The sequence below is a fragment of the Motacilla alba genome, chromosome 13 (genome assembly GCF_015832195.1).
Source record: "Motacilla alba alba isolate MOTALB_02 chromosome 13, Motacilla_alba_V1.0_pri, whole genome shotgun sequence".
Lineage (NCBI taxonomy): Eukaryota > Metazoa > Chordata > Aves > Passeriformes > Motacillidae > Motacilla > Motacilla alba.
Window position 1 is genome coordinate 12,061,100 of NC_052028.1, and position 20,987 is coordinate 12,082,086.

At 54.4% G+C, this 20,987-nt stretch overlaps 1 protein-coding gene across 1 annotated transcript; it reads right to left on the reverse strand.

Annotated features, from left to right (window-relative positions):
- Positions 1-3,843: 3,843 nt before the first annotated feature.
- Positions 3,844-14,008, reverse strand: SPARC (secreted protein acidic and cysteine rich). The gene is made up of 10 exons (XM_038150414.1): positions 13,870-14,008; positions 7,974-8,042; positions 7,735-7,785; positions 7,496-7,580; positions 6,958-7,079; positions 6,633-6,753; positions 6,316-6,449; positions 6,023-6,171; positions 5,289-5,437; positions 3,844-5,093 (listed from the first exon to the last, which is right to left on the reverse strand). The coding sequence occupies exons 2-10, from the start codon at positions 8,028-8,030 to the stop codon at positions 5,065-5,067; spliced, it is 897 nt and encodes a 298-aa protein (XP_038006342.1). The 5' UTR covers positions 8,031-8,042; positions 13,870-14,008; the 3' UTR covers positions 3,844-5,064.
- Between the last annotated feature and the right edge of the window lie 6,979 nt (positions 14,009-20,987).

Below are 20,987 nucleotides of genomic sequence, written 5' to 3' on the forward strand. Positions count from 1 at the left end.
GAAGTACTGTCTGTCTGTCTGTCTGCATCCTCTCTCAGTCCTCAGGCCACCCAGAGGAACTCCATGGCCGTGGTTTTATGCCCCATCAAATCAAGTTAAGACCAGCCAGCAGGTTCAAAAATCAGAGGGAATGGTACTGAGAAAGACAGAGCGAGCTGCAAAACACAAAGCTTGGAATCATATCGGCCATGAGTCCTTTAGAGTGCACAGTGGTTGTGCTCCAGAAGGGCTGGGGGGGCTGGGGTACCCCAGGGTGAGATGGGATGGTGTCGTGAACGAGTGGCTTAGGCCACTTAAAGAGTCACGGACAAAGGTGTCAGCAAAAGCGAGTTTGAACGAAAGTTTGTCAAACTGCAACTTAACAGAGCTTGATGGACAACATCCACTCTGTCCCTTCCTACGTGGATGAAGCATACCAAGGAAAATTGAACAATATCATCTTAAAAGGATTTGCTTGGAGACCAGAGACACAAAAGGATAAGAGGGCAAAGGGTAAGGAAGAGCCTCCCATTGAGTCAGGCGGTTCAGAGTGGAGCCCCTGGCCAAACTTAGCCTGAGATTTGATCAACTGCTTTGTGTCTAAAGGGTTTAGCAAATGGGATGGGATGGGATGCGATGGGATGGGATGCGATGGGATGCGATGGGATGGGATGCGATGGGATGCGATGGGATGGGATGGGATGGGATGGGATGGGATGGGATGGGATGCGATGGGATGGGATGCGATGGGATGGGATGGGATGCGATGGGATGCGATGGGATGTGATGGGATGCGATGGGATGGGATGCAGTTGCCAAGCGTGGTGGGGACGTAGCACTAAAGGGACCAGGGCTCTGAGCCGCTCCGCCGCGAAGGGCAGAGCCCTCAGCTGAGGGATGCGGCAGCGGGTCCCTCCTCTCTCCCCGTGCCCGGGCAGCCCCGGGGCAGCCTGCCCGCCCCGCTCCGCCCCGCAGAGCCCGGCTCCATCCCCGGCCGCATCGCTCCCCCCGCCGGCCGCTCCGCGCCGCTGCCGCAGCCGGGCTGGGAGCGGCCGGGGAGCAGCGGGACGGGGAGGAGGGAGAGGACGCGCCTCTCACGGTTTCAGGGGGCAGACACAGGTGTGTCTGCTTCCTTCCCCTCTGTCCTTCTCCAGGCCGGCCGCAGGACGTGCGTCCCTCGAAGGGTTTCCCCCGGCGTTGTCTCTTCGCGGGAGGTTGGGCAAGATTTGACTGAATTCGTGCATCTTTGAAATAGATGGGATTTTTAGATCAAAGGATGCTCCACAGTGGATATGGGCAGTTTGGGAGCTGCTCCTCAGGCTGGAGTAGGGCAGATGCGTGAAGGTAGTCCTGACATTGGGGGACACTGTCTGTGCCAGACACATGATAAGATCCCCCCTCAGTAATTCTGGGGTTGCTTGAACTGCTGTGACAGAGACCTGTGTGTGAGATTCCCACTGGGAACGGTGACTCCATCGACCCCACCACCCTGGGTACCTGACCACGGGTCAAAGCCCTCAGTTACATGGTTCAGTCTTCCTTTGCAGAGCTGATTTTAGCTGATGAGACCTGAACCTGTGTGAAATACCAGCCTTCACACATGGAGCCTGAGGGAATGATGTGAAGCTGTGTCAGGAGAGGCTTAGGTTGGATATTATCAGGTATCCAGAGGGTGTTGGGTGCTGGAAGAGGCTCCCAAGGGAAGTGGCCACAGTGCCTGCCTGATTTCAAGAAGCATTTGGACAACACTCTCAGGCACATGTTGTAATTCTTGGGGTTGTCCTGCCACAGGAGTTGGACTCGGAGATCCTTGTGGGTCCCTTCCAACTCAGAATTTTCTGTGATTCCATGATTCAGGATGAGTTTAATTCCACAGGTTTCCAGTGTCACTGTTAGCTAGAGTAGAAGCAGCTCCAGGTGCAGCTGCACCTCACAAACAGTGGGGCTCTGAGCCCAGGCTGTTTCCAGGTGTGTGACTGGAGTAGTCCTGGTGATCCCTGGCTTGTCACCTTTTGCATCACCTGCATTTTGTACATTTCAGCCACAAACCTTAATGCAGTATTTATGCCACAGTTTGTTCCTCTTACAAAAGTAAGGATCAGGAAGACAGACAGGACAGCACAAATCTCTACAGAATTCTTTGTCTGCTCCATCTTTCCTCTCTTGAACACGGGACATAGCTCAGTGAGTAACTGCACCAAAAAGAGCCATCTCTGCAGATGCACTGTAGCACTCGGGTCAGGCTGGTGCTGGTTTTGGATCCAGATCTGTCTGTTAGTTTTCTTTTTTTTTTTTTTTTCCAGGTCTGCAAACTGTGTCCTCAGTCAGCACAAACCACAGGGAGAATTTCCACTTGGAAAGTACAGGGGAGTTTCTTTACTGCTGTGCAGGCACGGGAAGGCTCCATTTCAGCTCCAACAGGGAGAGGGCTGTTCTGTTCCACCCTTGCTGACTGTCTGGGTCTGGAAGCTCAAAGAGGCCAGCTTATTCCTCAAGTCCTGACATAACCCCTTGTATGGCATTTGCCCCAAGGCAGTGAAATTCCAACCACTCGATACTTCAGGCTGTGACCTTTGAAGGGTTAAGAGAGCCCCAGCTCAAACCTCCTGAGCTCATTCTGATGCTCAGTTAAAGCCAGGGCAGCTGCACTTTGTTGTAGCACTGGGTTGGCTCCTTTGGGCTCTGCTGGGACAGGAGTGTTGTCCCATGGGATGGCACATGGCCTTGGAGAGGGATCACTGCACCTTCAGAGCTGTGTGATACCCAGCTCTCCTGGTGCAGCCTGCTGGCTTTCCTGAGCTTGCTGGGACTCCAGAGGGGAAGGCAGGGGAGAGCAGGGCTGGAAAGCCTTCCCTTGCACAGGACCCAAGCTCCCATGCCTGTCTGGTGGCACTGGCAGGAGGGCTGAGCTGGAAGGAGTGGAGCTGCCCCTCACAGAGGAGTGCAGATGCCTCTCACAGGGGAGTGCAGATGCCTCTCACAGGGAAGCAGAGCCAGGGTTTCTGGCTGAGAGGGAGTGACTGGAAAGCACTTTGCACAGGATGGCTGATCTCCTCCAGCTCTTGCCTGTCATCCTGTCCTCTCCCCTGCCTAAACTTTCTCTCAACAGCTCTCCAGGCCTGGAGGTGGGTCACATCCAGCTGCTCTTGCAGGGGTCACGGGTAGTGGTGCCCTTCTCTGTGTCAAGTCTGCCAGTTTGTAGCAGCTGCTCCCACAGTGGGGAGGCATTCACCGTGTCTCCAGCGAGAGCCCCCTTTGCTAATAGCCCTGGGAAGCAGCGTGGCCAGGGGGATGGGTGCTGTGCTTCACCTGGCCCCTCTGGGCTTAGCTTTCCCACGGGGGTCCAACACCTTGGCCACACAGAGTGTCTGTGTGCTGTGGGGTCTGCCCCAGCTCTGCAGCCAGCAGTGACCCTGCGCAGGATCCGAGCCGACAGCCCTGCTGGGAGCACAGCACATTCCACAGGGGCTGTCAGCAGGGACCTCGCAGCCGAGCCCGAGCTCCTGCAACTCGGCTATTTTTAGCCCATGCAAATGAGGGTGTTTATTTTCCTACTCTTGTGCTTTTTTGCCTTTCCCAGGGATTTTATTGCTGGTGAAAGCAAGGGCCTGAGAGCCGTGTGAGTGTCTGTGCTGGCTGCTGCAGTGACCCCATCTCTGCCCACGTGTAACCCATCCAATATTCCCCAAGCTCTTCACAGTGATGGGCTGGAATGGGCAGAAGCACCTCTGCTTACCCTGGACCAGAACCTTTTTTGGGGCTGGGAGACCTGTGGTAACAACTTGAAGCCATGCATGAGGTTGGTGTTGAGGGGGCAGTCCCTCTCACCAGGATGGGATGAAACAGAGGAACATTGCAGGCTGGTTTATTGTCAGTGTTTCAAATCAGTATTCTTTATTACAGAAACTCATCAGGTTGCTCACACTGTGGCAGGAATTTAATAATATAAGGCACAGGGAACATTCAGAGGTAAAAAAAAGAGTTCTCGGCCTGTGAGATTTAACCATCACTTTGCTCCTGTCAGGACCCTCTCTTATAAAGCAAAATCCAAATACCTTCTCCCTTCCATCCTTTGCATCCCTTAAATCCACAACAGGAAAATAATATTACAGCCTTTCCCTCGAGCATGAAGCAAACATGCCACTTTCTGGGCACAAATATCCCTTCCAAGTCTGACACAGCTTCCCTGGAAGAGCAGGGCTGGAATTTAGGCACAGCCAAGGCAGAGGGGTGGGAAGTGCTTAAGGGCACTGTGATTTGGGAGAGCCAAGAGCTTTATCTCACCCGCAGCTGAATCACAACATGAAGGTGAGCCACACACACCCCGGGGAACAGGCGCCCGCACAGAAAACACGACAGCAGCGTGGTCATTGAGTGATGGTGAAGCATGTAGCACTTTCAAACCTTTATTATTCAAGAGGATTTTACAGGATGGGAATAATTTCATCTTATTTGTTTTAAACTCTGTGCGCTTCCCTATTCGCTTGTTCAGTTTATATTATTTTTTTTTTGTGCCCAATAACTGCTAAATTCAAACCCTGGGAATGGGAGGGAAAAAATAAAGGAAAACAAAATCCTGCCACTCTCTGTCTTTCTCACCCCTCTCCATCCTTCCTACCACGAGCTGGGTGGCCACAATATCACCTGCAGCTGCTCTGCTTGAGAACCCAATCCTCCTACATCCTCTGGCTCTGCCTTCCCTCGCTGGCATCAGTGCCAGGGGTGGTGAATCAGCTGAGAGGGTTTTGTGTCTGAGTGTCCAGGAACGTGCTGTTAGTGAGAAGTTAAGGAGAGCGGATGGTGAGGCAGAGCGGATATTCAGCACAGGAACAATCAGCAGTAAAGACGTAGGAGAGAGAAAGGTAAGAGCATGTGGAAACAGCTGGGTGAGTAATCTAGTGGTGATAGATAGGGCTATGAATGAGGACTGTTATTTCTCTTAGCACCGTTTCTACATATGTTTAGACCTATATTAGCACCTTGTTCCCAGGGAGAAACAAAACAAAACAAAAGCAGTTTAAAAACCAAAGGAAGTGGGAAGGTTAAAACACGACAAAGTTGGCAGCAGAGCAGGAAGGTGAGCGTTTAGATCACAAGATCCTTGTCTATGTCCTCTGTGGAAGGAAAAGAGAGAGACAAAGTTAGGAGGCTGATGCTGCCAGGCTCCCACTGTTCCTGTACCCTCCCCACTCCCCCCTGCTTCCCCTCACCCCGGGCTGGCTGCGATGCATTGCTTCATCCACAGTGGGGGTTCTGGGGGTGCTCTTCAGCCTCCCCCCACCCCCATTCCTGCCCTCCTCGGTACTTACGCTCCTTGATGCCAAAGCAGCTGGCCCACTCCTCCAGGGCGATGTACTTGTCGTTGTCCAGGTCGCAGGCCTCGAAGAAGCGAGTGGTGCAGTGCTCCATGGGGATCAGGGGGGCACGCAGCGGGGCCAGCTCCGTGTGCGACAGGTACCTGCCAAGGCCACCACACGCTCACAGGAGGGAAGGTGCTGGCCCCAGCTCTCCGCTTTGGCTGCTGTCCCTGTGCCCTCCCAGTATCAGCCACTGAGTGTCACGAGGGTCAAGGACTGGTATCTGCCTTTGCAGCCAGCCATGCTGGTCACAAAATAGCCACCAGCTGGGGGTCCCTGCCAGCTGCCCCCACCCCACAGGCCTGAGTGTGTGATGACTCCCATGCCCATCTGCAGCCCACAGCTAAGCCAGCAGCTGCTACCTCAGCTGCAGAAGTTATCCCAGGGCCTTTGGACTAAGATATTTTAGGGCACAGCCATAGAACAGTAAATCTGAGAAGACAGAAACTCCACTCCCAAGGGAGGTGGGAGCAGCTGGGGCTGGGGGAGGCCCCTCTTCCTGCAGAAGCGCAGTTTGCAGGAGGCAAAGGTGCCTTTACCCCAGCCTGGTTTGCCACAACCTCTGCCACCAGCCACCCACTTGTGTCACATCTCCACTCTGCCTTGACACCTTCCACTGCCAAATCACCCTGGTCCTCAGGCAGGAGATGGCTCTGGGGTCCTCGTCCTGCTCTGTTGGCACTCACCCATCAATGGGGTGCTGGTCCAGCTGCCCAAACTGCCAGTGCACAGGGAAGATGTACATGTTGTAGTTCTTCTCAAAGTCCCGGGCCAGGAGCTCCACGGTGTGGTCACCGGCCTCCAGGCGCTTCTCGTTCTCATGGATCTTCTTCACCTGCCATGGGAGAGGTGGGAAGGCCTTGTCAGCAGGGAAATGGGGTGCCAGGGTCAATCCCACAGGTCGTTCTGGACGGGCTCCCTGTCTGTGCTGGCCTCCACTGTGGGGGTGAGCTCCCAAACCCCTTCCCCTGTGCCCCACCTTGAGCTTCTGCTTCTCGGTCAGCAGGTTGTTGTCCTCGTCGCGCTCGTACAGCGTGATCAGCACGTTCTTGAGCCAGTCCCGCATGCGCAGGGGGAACTCGGTCAGCTCTGTGTCCAGGCAGGCAGGGATGACTGCAAGTCACACACAGGGGTCAGTGCAGCATCTGGACATGCAGCTCCACACCCTGGACACAGCCCTGCTGCCCTCCCACTTCAGCCCCAAGCTTGCCAGGACCTTTCCTCTCCACCCGGCTGTGAACATGGGGGCTGTGCCCAGTTAGGGGTCCCCTTGTCCGAGGGAGTGGCTCCACTTACATTTGCAAGGCCCAATGTAGTCCAGGTGCAGCTTGTGTCCCTTCTTGGTTCCCTCCAAGGTGCACTTGGTGGCAAAGAAATGGCAGGAGGAGTCGTAGGTCTTGTTGTCAGTGCCACAGACCTGCGCAGGAAGGGGAGATGCTGTGTGAGAGGCAAGGAGAGCCTCCGGATGAGATGTTTAGCTTGTTCCTGGGGTGGGCAAGGGCACCTTCTTCACCACCAGATGGGGACCAGCCATCCTGACTCTGTCTCCATGTGTCACCATCTCTGGCAAAGCCCATGTGGCCCCTCCCTGCCCTGGGCACCGAGCAGATCCTGCCCTCACCTTCTCGAAGACGCCGGCGGTGGCGGGGCAGCTGGAGGGGTCCTGGCACACACACATGGGTGAGTTGTTGTCATCCACCTCGCACACCTTGCCGTGCTTGCAGTGGTGGTTCTGGCAGGGGTCTGGAGCAGGAGGGGAGCAAAGTCAGAGCCAGCCACATCCTCACCTCCCACGAGATGCTCAGGGCACCTCAGCACAGAGGGAGGACTGAGACTTCGCCAGGGACACCCCCCACATCTGTTCTCACACTGGGAAGATGTGAGGGTTTCCAGAAGTCCATGGTAGCCCTGGGGCTAATCCTGGGCTCCTTTCTGTAGCCACACCAATGGCTTCTCTGTTGCAAATAAGGGCTTACAGAGAACCCAGGGCTGGAAGAGGCCATGTGCCTCTTGCTTTGAATGTGCATCCAGGCTGGCATCGTCCTTGTGCTGCAGCCCTTCCCAAAGGAGCCCCTCACTGTTTGGGGTGGCTAAAGCTCCCCCACACAGGGAGGGGACAGTGTCCCTGCCAGCTGGAGGGCAGGGGAAGAGTGACTTACTCTCTGCAACAATCTCCTCTACATCCTCTGTGGGTTCCTCAAACTCTCCCACCTCCACCTGGACAGGATTAGCCCCCACAGGCTCCTGCAAAAGAGGTTGGTGTATCTGCTGTGGGTGCACAGCCCCAGCTCCTGGGGGGCAGAGCAGCCCCCCGTGGCTCCCCAGAGCTCTGGAGATGCTCTTTGCAGAGCAGTGGGTGCTGAGGGGATGGGTGAGGAGGAGGGACAGAACCACTTACCTCTGTGGTGGGATCTTCGATGACCTCTGTCTCATCGGGCAGAGCCTCCTGCTGCAGAGGAAAATGCACATCAATGGGGGTCCACGGGACAGTCCCAAGGGGGGTGACCCGCCTGAACAGGCAGTAGGCCACCCTCAAGTTGTCCCTCATTCCTCAGTACTTTATTTGTTGTAAAAGCAAATCCCCATTGGCTGCTCCAGATGCACAAGCCCAACGGCTCCCCTGTCTCCTGCACTTACCGGCGCTGTCAGGGCTTTGCCTGCCAGGCAGAGAAGGAAAAAAATCCAGGCCCTCATCTTTCAGCAGACCTTGAATAAAGCAGAGGAAAAGGAGGGATGAGGAAGGAGGCCACTGTGTGCTGCTGGGCTCCAGGCTGAGCAGACACTTTGAGGAAGGCGTTCTCTCCATTTCCTGCCTTGTCTGTTCAGAATTGCAGACCCACATGCTGGCTTTTCTAGCCAAAACCTTGGGCCAAATCATGTTTCCAATATAAATTCTTTTGATTTTGCAAAATGAGACGGTGGAGTTTAGATGTCTGTTGCTCTCCTGGATACCTTTAGGAAAATCATGTTCAAAACGGCTCTTTCCTTCTCTGGAGGGTTTTTTTCACCAATCCCCCCACATTTTTTCATGTTAAAAATCCCCTGATATGAGTGCCAGGTACAAGGAATGAAACTCTATCATCTTAGTTGCCAATCAGAATAAATATGGAAGTGGATGAAGGAAAGAGATAACAGAGAAACAATGAGACAGAGCACTTGAGAATTAAATCCTTTAGAAAACCCCTTCCCCCATGGACACAGACATCCCTAGGGGTATCAGAGACCAGTCCCTCATCCCCAGCACCCCAAAATGTTGGGGTGTCTATTGTTTTTCTCTTTCCTGCTCAGACCTGAGGGTCCCCACACTGGATTTGAGGGGTCCAAGACACTTTGAGGTTGTGCATTTGATGAGCCCTTTGCACCCTCCCAGCCTGGGCTGCTGCAGAGCCCCTGCAGGAGGGGCACCGGCTGCGGTGTGAGCCAGGAGAGCACAGCTGCTGACATCCCCGTGTCCTTGTCCCCCCCGGTTCCTGTTTGGCAGGGCTGAGCGCTCTGTGCTGGGGCGGAGAGCAGCCCAGCTGCCCGCTTGGTATGCGGGTGGCATTCCGCTGCTGCCTTCCGCCCGCCCGCGGGGACACGGCAGCACCCCCGGTGTCCTCCCTCCTGTGTCCCTGGCAAGCCTTCACTGCTCCCCCTGCCCCTCAGCCCGCCCTGGGGCCAGCCACACAGAGGCATCTGCTGGGACAGAAAGCGCTGGAGGAGGTTTCTTCTTCTCTCCCAGGGTATCGAATGTCGCTGCAGCCTTTTCCTCCTCCTGCCAGGGCACCGACCCAGCCGGGCTCTGCTTCCCAGTCTGGAGAGGTTTGGCCACTCAGAGAAAATGCTCTTTCCGATCTCAGGACCTCACCCAGCCTCTAGTGGGGTGTCTGTGCAAAATAGGGGTCAAGGAATGGAGGGCAGCCTTTTTGGGATGTCAGAGGGCTGGGAGGGGGTGGTGGGGATGGCTGCTGTGGTGGGCCTGTGGCAGAGGAGCTGTGGGGAGGGGTGATGAGCTCTTTGGGGCTGGGGCAGGGGTGATGAGCTCTTTGGGGCTGTGGGGAGGGGTGATGAGCTCTTTGGGGCTGTGGGGAAGAGTGATGAGCTCTTTGGGGCTGTGGGCAGGGGTGATGAGCTCTTTGGAGCTGTGGGGAAGAGTGATGAGCTCTTTGGCTCTGTTGAGGCTGCAGCTGAGCAGCTGCCTCCTCTCCTGCTTGGTGTGAGCTGTCTCTTCCTCTCGTCTTGTTTTTTTCTGGAGGTTTCTGTGAGCTCTGCCAGCGTTTGCCAGCAGAGATCACTGGTTCTTTCTTCCTGCGAGGGTTGTTTGGGGAGTGAGGTGGAAAAGTACAAGTGATTCTGGCCATCTCCTCCCTTGCTGGTATCCCCTGGCTAGTAAAGGCTCCTCCTGGGCTTCTCCCAGGGGCTTGTTTGCTTTGGAAGGTGCTCTGAGGTTCAGTGATGCTCAGCCTGGAGGAGAGGGCAGTGCATGCACATGTGGAAGGTGGCACTAAGAAGAACCCAACCCCACGCCAAGGCCATCTTAGATCATTTCCCCAAGCTTTAAAAAAGCCTTGAATTTCAAAGTCTGGGCATGCAGTAAGTGGGGTCAGGGAATTACGTGTTTGCTAGGAGCCAGCAGACAGCTGGAGCTGCCAGTGTTGTGTTTGGAGGAAGAAGGAGCATGAAAAAGTCTGAGCAAACAACCTCTCCAGAACTGTCTTGTGCCTTAGATGGTAAAACAAATTTATGATAAAATAACAACTTTTTGGAGGCAAAGCTGTGCAGAGAGGACTTTACAGAGTCTGTGAGCCCCTGGCTGGGTTGCAAATGGTCATTCCTGAATGCCTGGTGGCCAAAAGTCCTGAAATAACAGCTCAGGAGCCCTGCACACACGGCTGCTCCATCAGGATAACGTGGTCCATGGTGCAAGTCTCCCTCCTGGTGGAGCAACCATGATCCTGCTATCCAAGAGGATGCTCTTTGGAGCCGGCAGCTGTGTCACACCAGGAGCTCAGCATCCATCCCCCAGCTGAGGGACTTGGGAGGACCCTGAGGGGCTCTGCACTGGGAATGCCTGGCACTGCTTTGTGAGCCCCATGGAAGGCAGAGGGCGCCAGGGCGGGTGCAGCCAGGGGGTCATTTTGGACAGAAGAAAACAGGGAAAAAGATTTTAGCAAGCAGGGACTTAGGCCCTTCTGCATCCTGAAGGAATCAACAGACAGCAGCACTTTGCAGGATGCTGGAAACCAGCACAGAAAGGGCTGCTGAATATAGAATATGAGAAGCTCCATGGTCACCACCCTCTCCTCAGACCTGCCCTCCTGAATGCTGTGGATCGAGCAGACAACAGGGCACCATGGGCTGCAGGACCCATGGGCTGTGCAGATTTTTTAATCCCCCTGATCCCACTTGAATCTTTCATGGGGACTTCAGCTTCCAGTCACTCTTTAAACAGAGTCTGGGGGCTCCCCCAAACCCCTGCCAGTGGCTCACCTCTCCAGCATGGCCCTCGGCACCAGCTGCTCATTGCATTTCACAGCCATACCCCAGAGAAGAAAACCACGGGGTGCAGAGAAGGCAGAGGCTGACCCTCAGCACCTCCGTAAACCCCAAGCCAGCTGCTCAGGGAACTCTTTACCACGCTCCCCCAAGCTTGTGGCACCATCATCAGTTCCTCCTGACGGGGAACATACCCTGCAGGGATGCACAGAGTTTGTGCCACTGGGTCTTTCCTGGGGACCCCAGCCTGGGGCCTTTGGGTTGGGGAGGACACTGATGGGGTGGGTGCAGCCTCCAGGAGAGGCTCCAAGGATGGTGGAGCTTGGTCCATGTGGCGCTGGCCCCGTCCAGGGTTGCGTAAGCCCTTTGGGATGCCACGTTAGCGTGGGGAGGAGTCTCTCCCTGGCCACTTGGACAGCTCCTCCTCACCCCAGCTGCCACCCCTGCTAACCCGGGCGAGGGGCTCTGCTGCCTCCTCCCACTGCAGCCACAGAGGCAGGAATGGGCAATGGGGGGCACAGCCCTGCCATGCCTCGGCTCCCAGCCAAGGGTCTCCTGCACCCACCCTCCCTCTGCTCACTGCTCATCCAAGGCTCTGGAGGATCTGACATTCCCTCAGCTCACACTGAGCGTAAAGGCAAAGCTGGTCCAGAAAAAGGTTCTGCCAAAGCCGACTGGAGCCACAGCGCTCAAGGTGCAGGTGGGTGACCAAGTGTGACCCCCACAGAGACACAGAACCAGGGCTGGGTCCCCACTGTCTGCCCTGCCCTCCCTATGCAGGCAAGACCCTCTGAGCTTTACTCAGCAGCCACTCCCAGGCTAAAATTCCATTTGAAGCCGGAGCTGTTTGCGTGCGTTCCCATGAAGCTCCCTGCTGAACAGGTCCCTGCACGCTCGGTGCTGGCTCACCCAGATGTGCTGCAGCTGCCCTGGGTGCCTGGGCAGCAGGGCAGGGGACTGGGCAGAAGCCAGCCTGGCTCCTGCCATCTGCACAGGCCCCTCTCACACACTGTGCAGGCTCAGAGAGCCATGCAAGGCTTAGATGGAAGTGAAATTCCCTTTAGCTCACACACACTCTTACTCTGAGTAAAACACAGCAGGGGGAAAAAATCCCCCTACCCCAGGTGCCCGTGTAGAGTCACTAAAGCCACGGCTCCAGCACAGCACTGTGTGAGCCCATTCCCTGTGCTGGGAGCTGAGCAGCTCTGTGTGAGCTCAGAACTGCTCAGATCTTACAGGGCTTGTAGGTACAACAGCGAGAGCCCTTCAGCTGTGTGCTGGAGCTGCCATAGCTTCTCCAGGTCGCAGATTGAATCCATAATGGAAAACACTGAAATTAGTACCAAGAAAAGAGCCTGGACGTGCCGTGGGCTGCAGGCAGCCGCTCATGGATGAGCCCTGTGCAGACAGGCGAGACAGAACTTTGCTGTCCTGCCTGAGCTTTTTCTTTTGTGTGGGCTGGACCTAAGGCAGTGTCAGAAGCAGCCCGGATGCTTTGTGCCGGGTGCGGGAGGTCCCTCCGGCCCCGGGGGTGCCACCAGCTGAGCCCGCACAGCTCCGCAAAGGAGGCAGAGAATAAACTGTCCGATAAATATTCTGCAAAAATGCAAACCATCTCCAAAGCATTCCCTGGACCTGCCCTGCCACAAGCGCTGCAGCGATAACAGCCCCGACATCCCTCGGACCAGAGGACCCAGAAAAGGTTTCCATGGGAGCCGACATTCCTCTGGGGCTGAGTCATGGAAGAGCAGAGTGTTGTGGAAGGAAGGGCTTGAAAAAAAGTTCGAAAAGTTTATTTCTGCTCTTCCCCCTCCCTACACCGCCCGCACCCCTGCTCCTGCCTATGTGGCAGACAATGGCTTGGCTTTAGCTGCTCCGCCGGACGCAACAGCTTTTCTTTTCCACTTTAAACTCACCTGGTCGACCCTAACAAACGGCTGCAATTAACTTCTGTCCTTTCAGAGGGATGCTGAGTTTTTGGGCTGTTTCAAGTTGGTGGCCTCTGAGGGCTCAGGAGTACTGGTGACACTGCCGGTACCCCCGGTTTCACTCCAACTTGAAACTCCTGCCTTTCGGTTTGGTGGGAATTCAGCCCCCAAAGCGGTTAAATTTCCCCTTTGCTGGATGCACCAGAGCGGAGCTTTCTTAGAGAGGGGACACAAAGAGCAGAGTGAGACTGTCACGTCAGCGGGCCGGGAAGGACAGCGGCTGCCTTTAAAGGAAACGAGCCCTCCTCTGTGTGGACCTAAAACTGTGCCTGATGGAAACCAAGTTCTTAAAACTTAATAAAAAAAAAAAAAAACCCAAAAAAAACCAAACCACCCCGAAAGAGCTTTGCTCCTCCTCTCCTGCAATCTCCGTCTCCCTAGCAGTCGATCAGCCCGAGTTTGGCAAGCCAGGGCAGCAGACTTGAAAGGCTTTCAGAGTTTGCTTGGAACAAAAAGCCGAGTGTCTTTTTTTTTTTTTTTTTTTCAAAGGCGAAATAAGACCGGCTGCACTGCTGAAAAAATAAAACCGCTGACATGAAGCCGACAGCTCTTTTGTTCTTCCTCTGGATACTCTGGTAAGTTAAACATCACCTGCCAGCCCACCTCAGGCTGGGAGAAGTGGGGACTGTTCTAACTACATCTGATTTTCTCCGCAGGTTTGTTTGATGTGCCCAGACATTGGTGCATGGATCTCACTAAAGAACTACCCACCGCTGAAAACACAGAGGGGAAAAAGGGAGGAGGGAGAAGAATGAGGGCAAGTCAAACCTTTACAGTCAGATACCACCAAAGCATTAAAGCTCTGGCAGCGAAATTGAGTGAGAGACAGTTTAAAAGGGGAAATGCTGCGGAGAGGAGAAAAGGGTGAAGTCAGGAGGAGTCTCTAAATGCACCGCTTGGGGTGGAGAGCGTCCAGCTCCCCATCCCGAGTGACGCACTGCCAGCACTGGAGGCACTCCCCGGGCTGGGACAGCGGGTCCCGGGCCAGGGACCCCCACGAGTGGGGCTGTGGGACCCCCCGTGTCGGGAGGAAAAGCACAGCAAAGGCAATCGCGAAGCTCGGGCCATACCTCGCAGTCCCGGCAGCACGGCTGAGGGAACTTCAGGCGCTTGGACAGGCTGGAGGAATCTGCAAGTTTTAGAAGGAGGCAGGAGGAAGCCAAAGGGTGGGCTGGGTTTCCCTCTGCCTCTCCCCCTCCTCCTCCTCTCTAGCTTTCCAAATCGGTCTCTTCCTCTCCTCCGCTTCCCAGTGGGCAGTCCCTGAGCCTGGCTCCAAAGGATAGACCAGAGAAATCAAGCTGAAAATCAAAGGGTCCCTGTCAGGGACAGAGCAGTCCCCAGCGCAGCCCTCCCAGCAGGGTCACTGTCACAGCAGCTGCCTGCACTGAGTTTTCAGTTCTCCGTCTCTCTCGGACTGACAGCGCACGGGGATGGGGAAATGCCATCTCTCTGCCTGGTTTTGCACCTCCTAACACCTCGACCTGCTGCAATTATGATGTTAAATGTTGTAATTTCTCAGCGGGGTAGCTCGGTCCCTGAGCTGGTGTTTCCCATCCTCAGGGGAATGCAGAGAAAAACAGAGTTTTTGCTTCTCCATCCTGTCTCTGAACATTGCTGCTATCTGTGACTGCCTTGTGGAGAAGGAGGGGAAAGAATGACCCAGAGAATGTGGAGAATAGATAATTTCATATCTGAAATGCTGTAAGTAGGTAGAGAAATGCTGGGCTGGTAGATGTGACTCTCAGCACAGTGGTGTCTCTGTTGTGGTTATCATCCAGCAGATCTGGACTAATTGAACAAAACCCACAGCCAGAATTGCCACTCAGCTGAATTCAGTGGTCTCTTCAGACGTCACTCACTATTTACAGACCATAACTCAGCTGGAGCAGCTGCCCAGCCAGAGGCAGCCAAGCAGCAAAGCTGTTTGGAGTTGAGTTTTCCCATCTGTTCCTCTCTATGCCCAGGGTGAAACCCAGCTCCTCTCTCCTTGGTTCTCTCCACGGGTGAGAGGATCTGAGGTGCATCTGCTCCCCCAGCACCAGAATGGTCTTGGTACTGCACTGAAAAGGAGAACCAGTAGTCAAAAATTGCTGCAGTTTGGGAATCCCTAAAGAATGTCTCTGTGCCATACAGGGCTCTCCTGAGCCCCCTGGATAATCCAGCTCTTTGCAGCTTGTGGCATCAAACCTCACCCTGGGGCTGCTCTCCAGGGCAAGGGAAAGATGGTTTCTCGTGTAGCCAGCAGGACTGAGGACATCTGGGCACCAGCAGTGAGATTGTGCATGCTGGGTGAAGGACACCTTTGCTCGAGAGCAAAATTCAACACCGTGTTTTGTCTTGGCTGCCTGTGGTTTGGGTTCATTCTTGATTATGTGCTATCTTTGAGAGGGCTGAGACATGGACCTGGGTGCTTAACTCTTCCTACTGATGTTGCTGAGGATTTAGGTGTCAGCACAGGGACTGGCCCGTGGTGACCTGCCCGGCTGTGCTGGCTCCCTGCTCTGTGGGATGGATCAGCTCACTCCTCACCCGGCCTCGCGGCGCTTCTGCTGCATGTGAGAGGTCAGATGTAAGACTAAACATCCCGTGGCCAACAAGGAAAAATATATAAACAGGACAGAAGGGGAAGGCAGGGGGAAAAGAATGAGGAGGGGCTAATGAAAACCCATCATCACTTCCCGGTGAACAGGCAATCTCTGTGATCAGGCAGCTCAGGAGGCTGGTGGCAAAGAACAAGAGAAGAAAATCTTCTTCACCCATTTCTTTACTTGGCTGCACACTTCCCAAAAGCCATCCCTGGGTGCTGATATGTGGATGTTGATACCACTCCCAGAGACACTCATAAATATTCCATGTGACCCTCCCAGGTCCCTGTGGAGGCTGGATTTGTGGTGGTGTCTAAGACTCCATGGCTCCTTCTAATGCAACCCACTGGAGCATCTTGTCCTCCCACCACATGTGTCCGTGGCTCCCAGGTGCAGCCCAGTGCCACTTGTAGGTCCAGTTTGTCTCCAAGAGGTCACATATCCCCTAAGCCAAAGTTTCATTTGCTGGAGTCATAACCCAAGGAGCTGGACACAGCTGTTGAATGCTCTCTGCAGTGGATTAGTCACGGCTCGCATTGAAATTGTACTGCTGCTGGTTCTTCTCCTAAGGAAAAAAAAAAAAAAAGACATCTGGAAAAAATTTTAGAGAGAAAAAAAAAATAAGAGAAAAGAAACCACGACTTTTCTAACTGACAACGTGGCAATTGCTGTGCACTGCAGCCTGAAGTTAAGCCCTCTACGAAGGGTTTAAACAAATGATAGTGCCATGGAGATAATTATAGCATGGATTTCTTTATGGACGTGGTGGCTTAGGCCCTGGGACTGAGTGAGAGCAAAAAGCAGTGATGCAGTCACATCTGGAAATGGCCCCCAAGCTCATCCAGCAAGCCCAGGGGGATGGGAGTGAGGGGTGCTCATGGTGCACAGGGTGGGGACAGCCAGGTCCTGTGCCTTGGGAAGGACACAGTGCCAGGCATCAGCAGTGGGATGGAGGGGGATCACAAAGAGCCTGGAGCAACTGGCTGTCTCTTTAAACTCAGCAGCTTTAAAGAGCTCCAGAAATGACTGAGAGCTTGCAGAGGAAGTCCTGGAAAGTCCTTTCCACTCTTGTAAGGCTTAGTGGGGTCAGCAAAGAGATTTTTCTGTCAGGCTGCCAGGAGGAAAACTGGACCTCACACATATTTAGAAAGCTGTCTTATGCCATCTGGGGCACTGGATGGGCAGGAGATTGCCCAAGGGAATTGCAGGAGATTGCTCCCCAGCCCCAGGAACCCTGGCAGGGCTGCAGCAGGTCCAGCTCAGGCTCCTGCCCCTGTGCCAGGGGGTGCTCTGGGCACAGCAGATGAACCCCAGGGCTCCTGGCACTCGCTCCCAGCTCAAGTGACTGCACAAACTCCAATGGAAACAGCAAACAGGGCAAGACCCTTTGAGCTCATTTTACAGCAAAGCCAAGAGGTCTGGAAGGGTGAGGTTTGAACTCCAGCTAACCCCAGTTCAAAATCCAAATTTCTTCATCCTGCTTTGAGCCAGGCTGGGCAGATCAGAGCTGGTGCAGTTGAGAAAACCCTGGTGATTTCCAAGAGCAGAATGATTCTGCTGTAAGAGATGGAGAAAAAGGCAAGTGAAGAGCTCTGCAGGAATGATACAAGGGTGGATTAATAATCCTGCTGTTCCCTGCTCACTAGTCTATCAGTGTGAGGAGCCTTTCCTTCCCTCTGCTCTGGGAGAGATTCTCTAATGAGTTTTTCTCTAGAGGATGTGCATTAATTTCTGGTGGATGCTGCTGCAAAACAATGAACCCAAAGTGCATATAAATAAACAGGATGCCCTGGAACCACTGTGGGAATGTAATTTGCTAAGTTTTCATCCCTGGGTGTGTAGCTGAAGGCTGAGCTCCTCACAGGTGCAGGGCTTTGTGGGGGAACTCAATGGCTGCAGGGGTGGGAGCCCAGCACCCAGCTCAGGAAAAGTTGAGAGTAAATCCAGAGCAGAGAGGAATCTGCTTATCCCAGGAATTTCCCATCTCTCTTGCTCTCTGGGAGTGTGTCAGCTGGAGGGTTTCTGGTTTTTTCCATTTCAGAAGCAGATCAGAGGCAGAAGGGCTATGCTCTCTGGGCTTGCACTAAGCAGATGCAGGGCCACTGGAAGCACCATCTGCACAGGGCAGGATGAACCTGAAATGCCCTTGGAACATGCCTGAGAGTGGCTGTCTTTGTCCTGCATGGGGCAAGGAATTCTTCCCAGTGGGATGGGACTCTGTCCCTCAGCTGAGCTGTGGGGCTGCTGCCTGGTTCAGATGGAGCAGATGGACACTCACAGTCTCTTGGATGCCTGCACTGCAGTGCTGGTCAGAAGCAGATGGAGAAGGAGGACTGGATTGCAGATTCTCAGCTGTAATCCAGAGGCCAGCAGGGCAGGGGATGGAAAGGCAGCTGTGCATGGCTCTGCAGTGACTCATGGCCTGGGAGCAGGCTGCAGAGCTAGCAAGCAGGACAGGCTTACTGTGGGATGTCTTGTTCTTTCCATGAGGTGTGTGCACTCTCACAGCTGTCCCAGGGTTCTCTGGTGGAAGGCTCTTCCATGCCCCATGGAGAAGGTCTCTCCTCTGCCTCCTTCAAACTCCTCCTGCATTATCATCTCACTCACTTGGAAATGTGTGGGGCTTGGGAGAAGCCTGTCTGTCCTCCCTGAAACCAAACTGAGGCCAAAGAAGCAGGGGAATAAAATCCATCACCTTCCTCAGCTGTGGTGCAAGACAGGAGCTCTGTGTGCTGCAGCTGCACTGCCCAGGATGCTGCTCCTGGGCATCCCATCTGCACACCCAGACAGGGTGGTAGAGAGAACCCCTCTGGCTGTAGCCCCCACCCTGTCCCTGTGGCCACTGCCCTGCCTGGAGACATCGCACCAGGCACTGGCAGACAGGACACCTCCTCAGCTGATCTGAAACTCCCAGGCACATCCAGCCTGGCTGAGCTTGGTCCCAGCCCAGCACCTACAGTATCCAAAGAACCTGAATGTCCATCCCAAAAGGCCTCCCTTGCTGCCAGGGGCTGTTCCCTGCTCGTTTGGGGCACAGGGATGTTGAGTGCCTCAATTACAGTCGGGTGTCTCAGCCCAGCTCTGCTCTTGCTTGAGACCTTGTGCTGGAGTTGTGCCTGTGACTTGCAGAAGGTGAAATAAAACTTCCAGGAGGGAAGTGCTGCTAACTCCAGGTAGTCCCACCTTATTCCTGGGGTTTACCTATGATGCACTTTTGAGTCCTCTCGAGCCTGACAGATGCGGTTTGGCAGCTTTTGAAGGACATTAATAGAACTGCTTGAGGAAATAAACAGGAATCCACTCTCAAGCCCCTGGGACCTGTGGGGAGGGAAGCTCCCGGGCTGCAGGGGCAGCTCTTTTCCATGGAGAAACACAGCCTAAAAGGCAGCTTTGATGGGAGAACCCAGGTGAAGCTGTGGCAGCCCCAGAACATCAAATGCCATCTGGAAAGCAGTGGCAATAACCATGGGTGAGGAAAAGCCCAGAAAGGCAAATTCCAGGGTTCACAAGGCTCTCTCTGGGGCCAGCTGCATTTGTTTTTTTGGGTCATGAGTGTGAGGTCCTCTAAGAGAAGCCTGATTATCAGCTGAGTTGGCCACTCACCCCACAACCCTTTTTAATTTAATCGGCCACACCAACTTACACCTAAGGGATGCAAGCAATGGTTTTCCTGGGCCATGTCTATGCTGGGAGCCCATTTACAAGGCTCCCCTTTGGGAATGTGATGCAGTGGTCAGGCTGAGTGTCCAGTGGGGCCAAGCAGTAATGGGGCTTCATTCTGAGTTGTGAACCATGAAATTTTCAGGGTTTTTTTTTGCAGTAATAGTCTGCAATAATTATGTTTGTATTTATAAAGTCTTATAAAGAATTGTTATCTGAGGTATATGTGGAGATGAACTGCAGGTCCACAAGTACTCTATGGGAGCTGCCATGGATTGGGATTGCAGCTGAGGCAAAACAGGCAGCAGGGTTTGGTGTCCTCAGCATAAAGAATTCTCGTTGTTCCCAGGATCCAGCAGCTGGGAACACGGGCTGTAAGCGAGGGCTGCTTTCGCTGCAGGCTTGTGCATCGCTGGAGGCAAAGAGGAGGAAAAGCCGGTCTCGGCGAGGGCAAGGCACAGTGGTGACAGGCAGGCTGGAATCCGAGCTGAAGCCTGGAAAGTTTAGCAGCTCCCCGTGGAGGCTGAAGAACAGGACTTTAGTGTCCTCCTATTAACCCTCTCTGCTGGCAAAACCCAATGAAAACATCCCCGCTCCGGGCAGCCCTGCCCGCTGACAGAGACTCGGTGTGTGCGCCCTCCGTGCTCCGGCTCCTCCCCATCCCTGCCCTCCGCACAGCCCCGCTGCTGCGGTGGCACACAGCAGGAGAGGCTCCGGACAGAGCCATCCCAGAGGCCACATTCCCCGGCACGGCTGGAGGGTGAACTACAGCATCCCCGGGTGGGAATGTGCCGGAGCTGTGGCTGCATCCAGGCAGGACACGGTGCTGGAGACGCCTCAGGTGCTTGGGCCACCCCCGGCTGAGCCTGCACCGATCCGCCCTGAGAATCCACATTTTTCTGTCCATTGCTCTGCCACCTTCTGCTCCCGCTGAGCTCGCTTCAGAACAAGCCCTGGCTTGAGAGCTACCAGACAGCTGAGCCAGGCTGCCGGATGCAGGAGGCTCCATAAACAGGGTGTCCCTCAGAGCAGGCAAAATTGGATTGGTTTTGGCAACATGCGTTTGGGAAGATTGGGTACAGAGGGAAAAGTGTTGATGCTTGGTTGCCCACTGAGGTTACACCACTATAGCCGGTCACAGGCAGCCTTAGAAGCTGGCAAAGAAGATATGAGGGGAGACAGAAAGAAATATTTTTCAACAAGATTTTGGGGCAGGATATTTTGTGAGCCTGAGCCATCCTGCCATGCAGGAGCCATGTGAAGGGCTCTAGGGTCAGGCAGGCAGGGCTGGTAGGGGTAGTGTTGGGAGCCACTCTGGGATTTTGGCAGCTGGTGACTGTGACTTACAAGCATGGCCATTCCAGGCTAACACCAAGTGCAAGCACTGACCTCCACACCATCTCTGCTTGCTGGCTCCTTTCAAATCATCTCCTGTGCACTTTTGAACCTCTCTAAGCTCCCCTGTGCAGTGTGGATTTTACTCTGGGGAGTTCAAGTTCCTTAAAATCTTCTTACCTTGAGCAATTCAGATCTTTAAGGCCGTGTATAGGCCCTTGCAAGGGCCAGCCAGTGGAGGAATCATTCTCACCATCTGTGTGGAGCTTGATGGAATTTCACTGATCAGGGAGTAAAGGAAACCCCAGAGGACACAACCCCCTTAGGTGGATGAAAATACAGCAGACATATGAAGGCAGAAAATACCTCGTCCATCACTGCTTCAGTGTGTGAGTGGTGGGGATCTCAATTTAGCCCTGAATCTTGTTTACTTCCCTTCAGCAAACCACCATCCCCGCTGGCGGGGTTTGGCAGCAGTGGTGCTGTGGCAGCAGTAGCTGGGCTGTGGGAAGGCTCGGGGCTGATGCCACTCTGTGTCTGTGGGCTTGGGGCAAGGTGGGACGTGGGCAGCCCCAAAATAGCGAGGTCATGTGGGGCCCTGAGCAAAC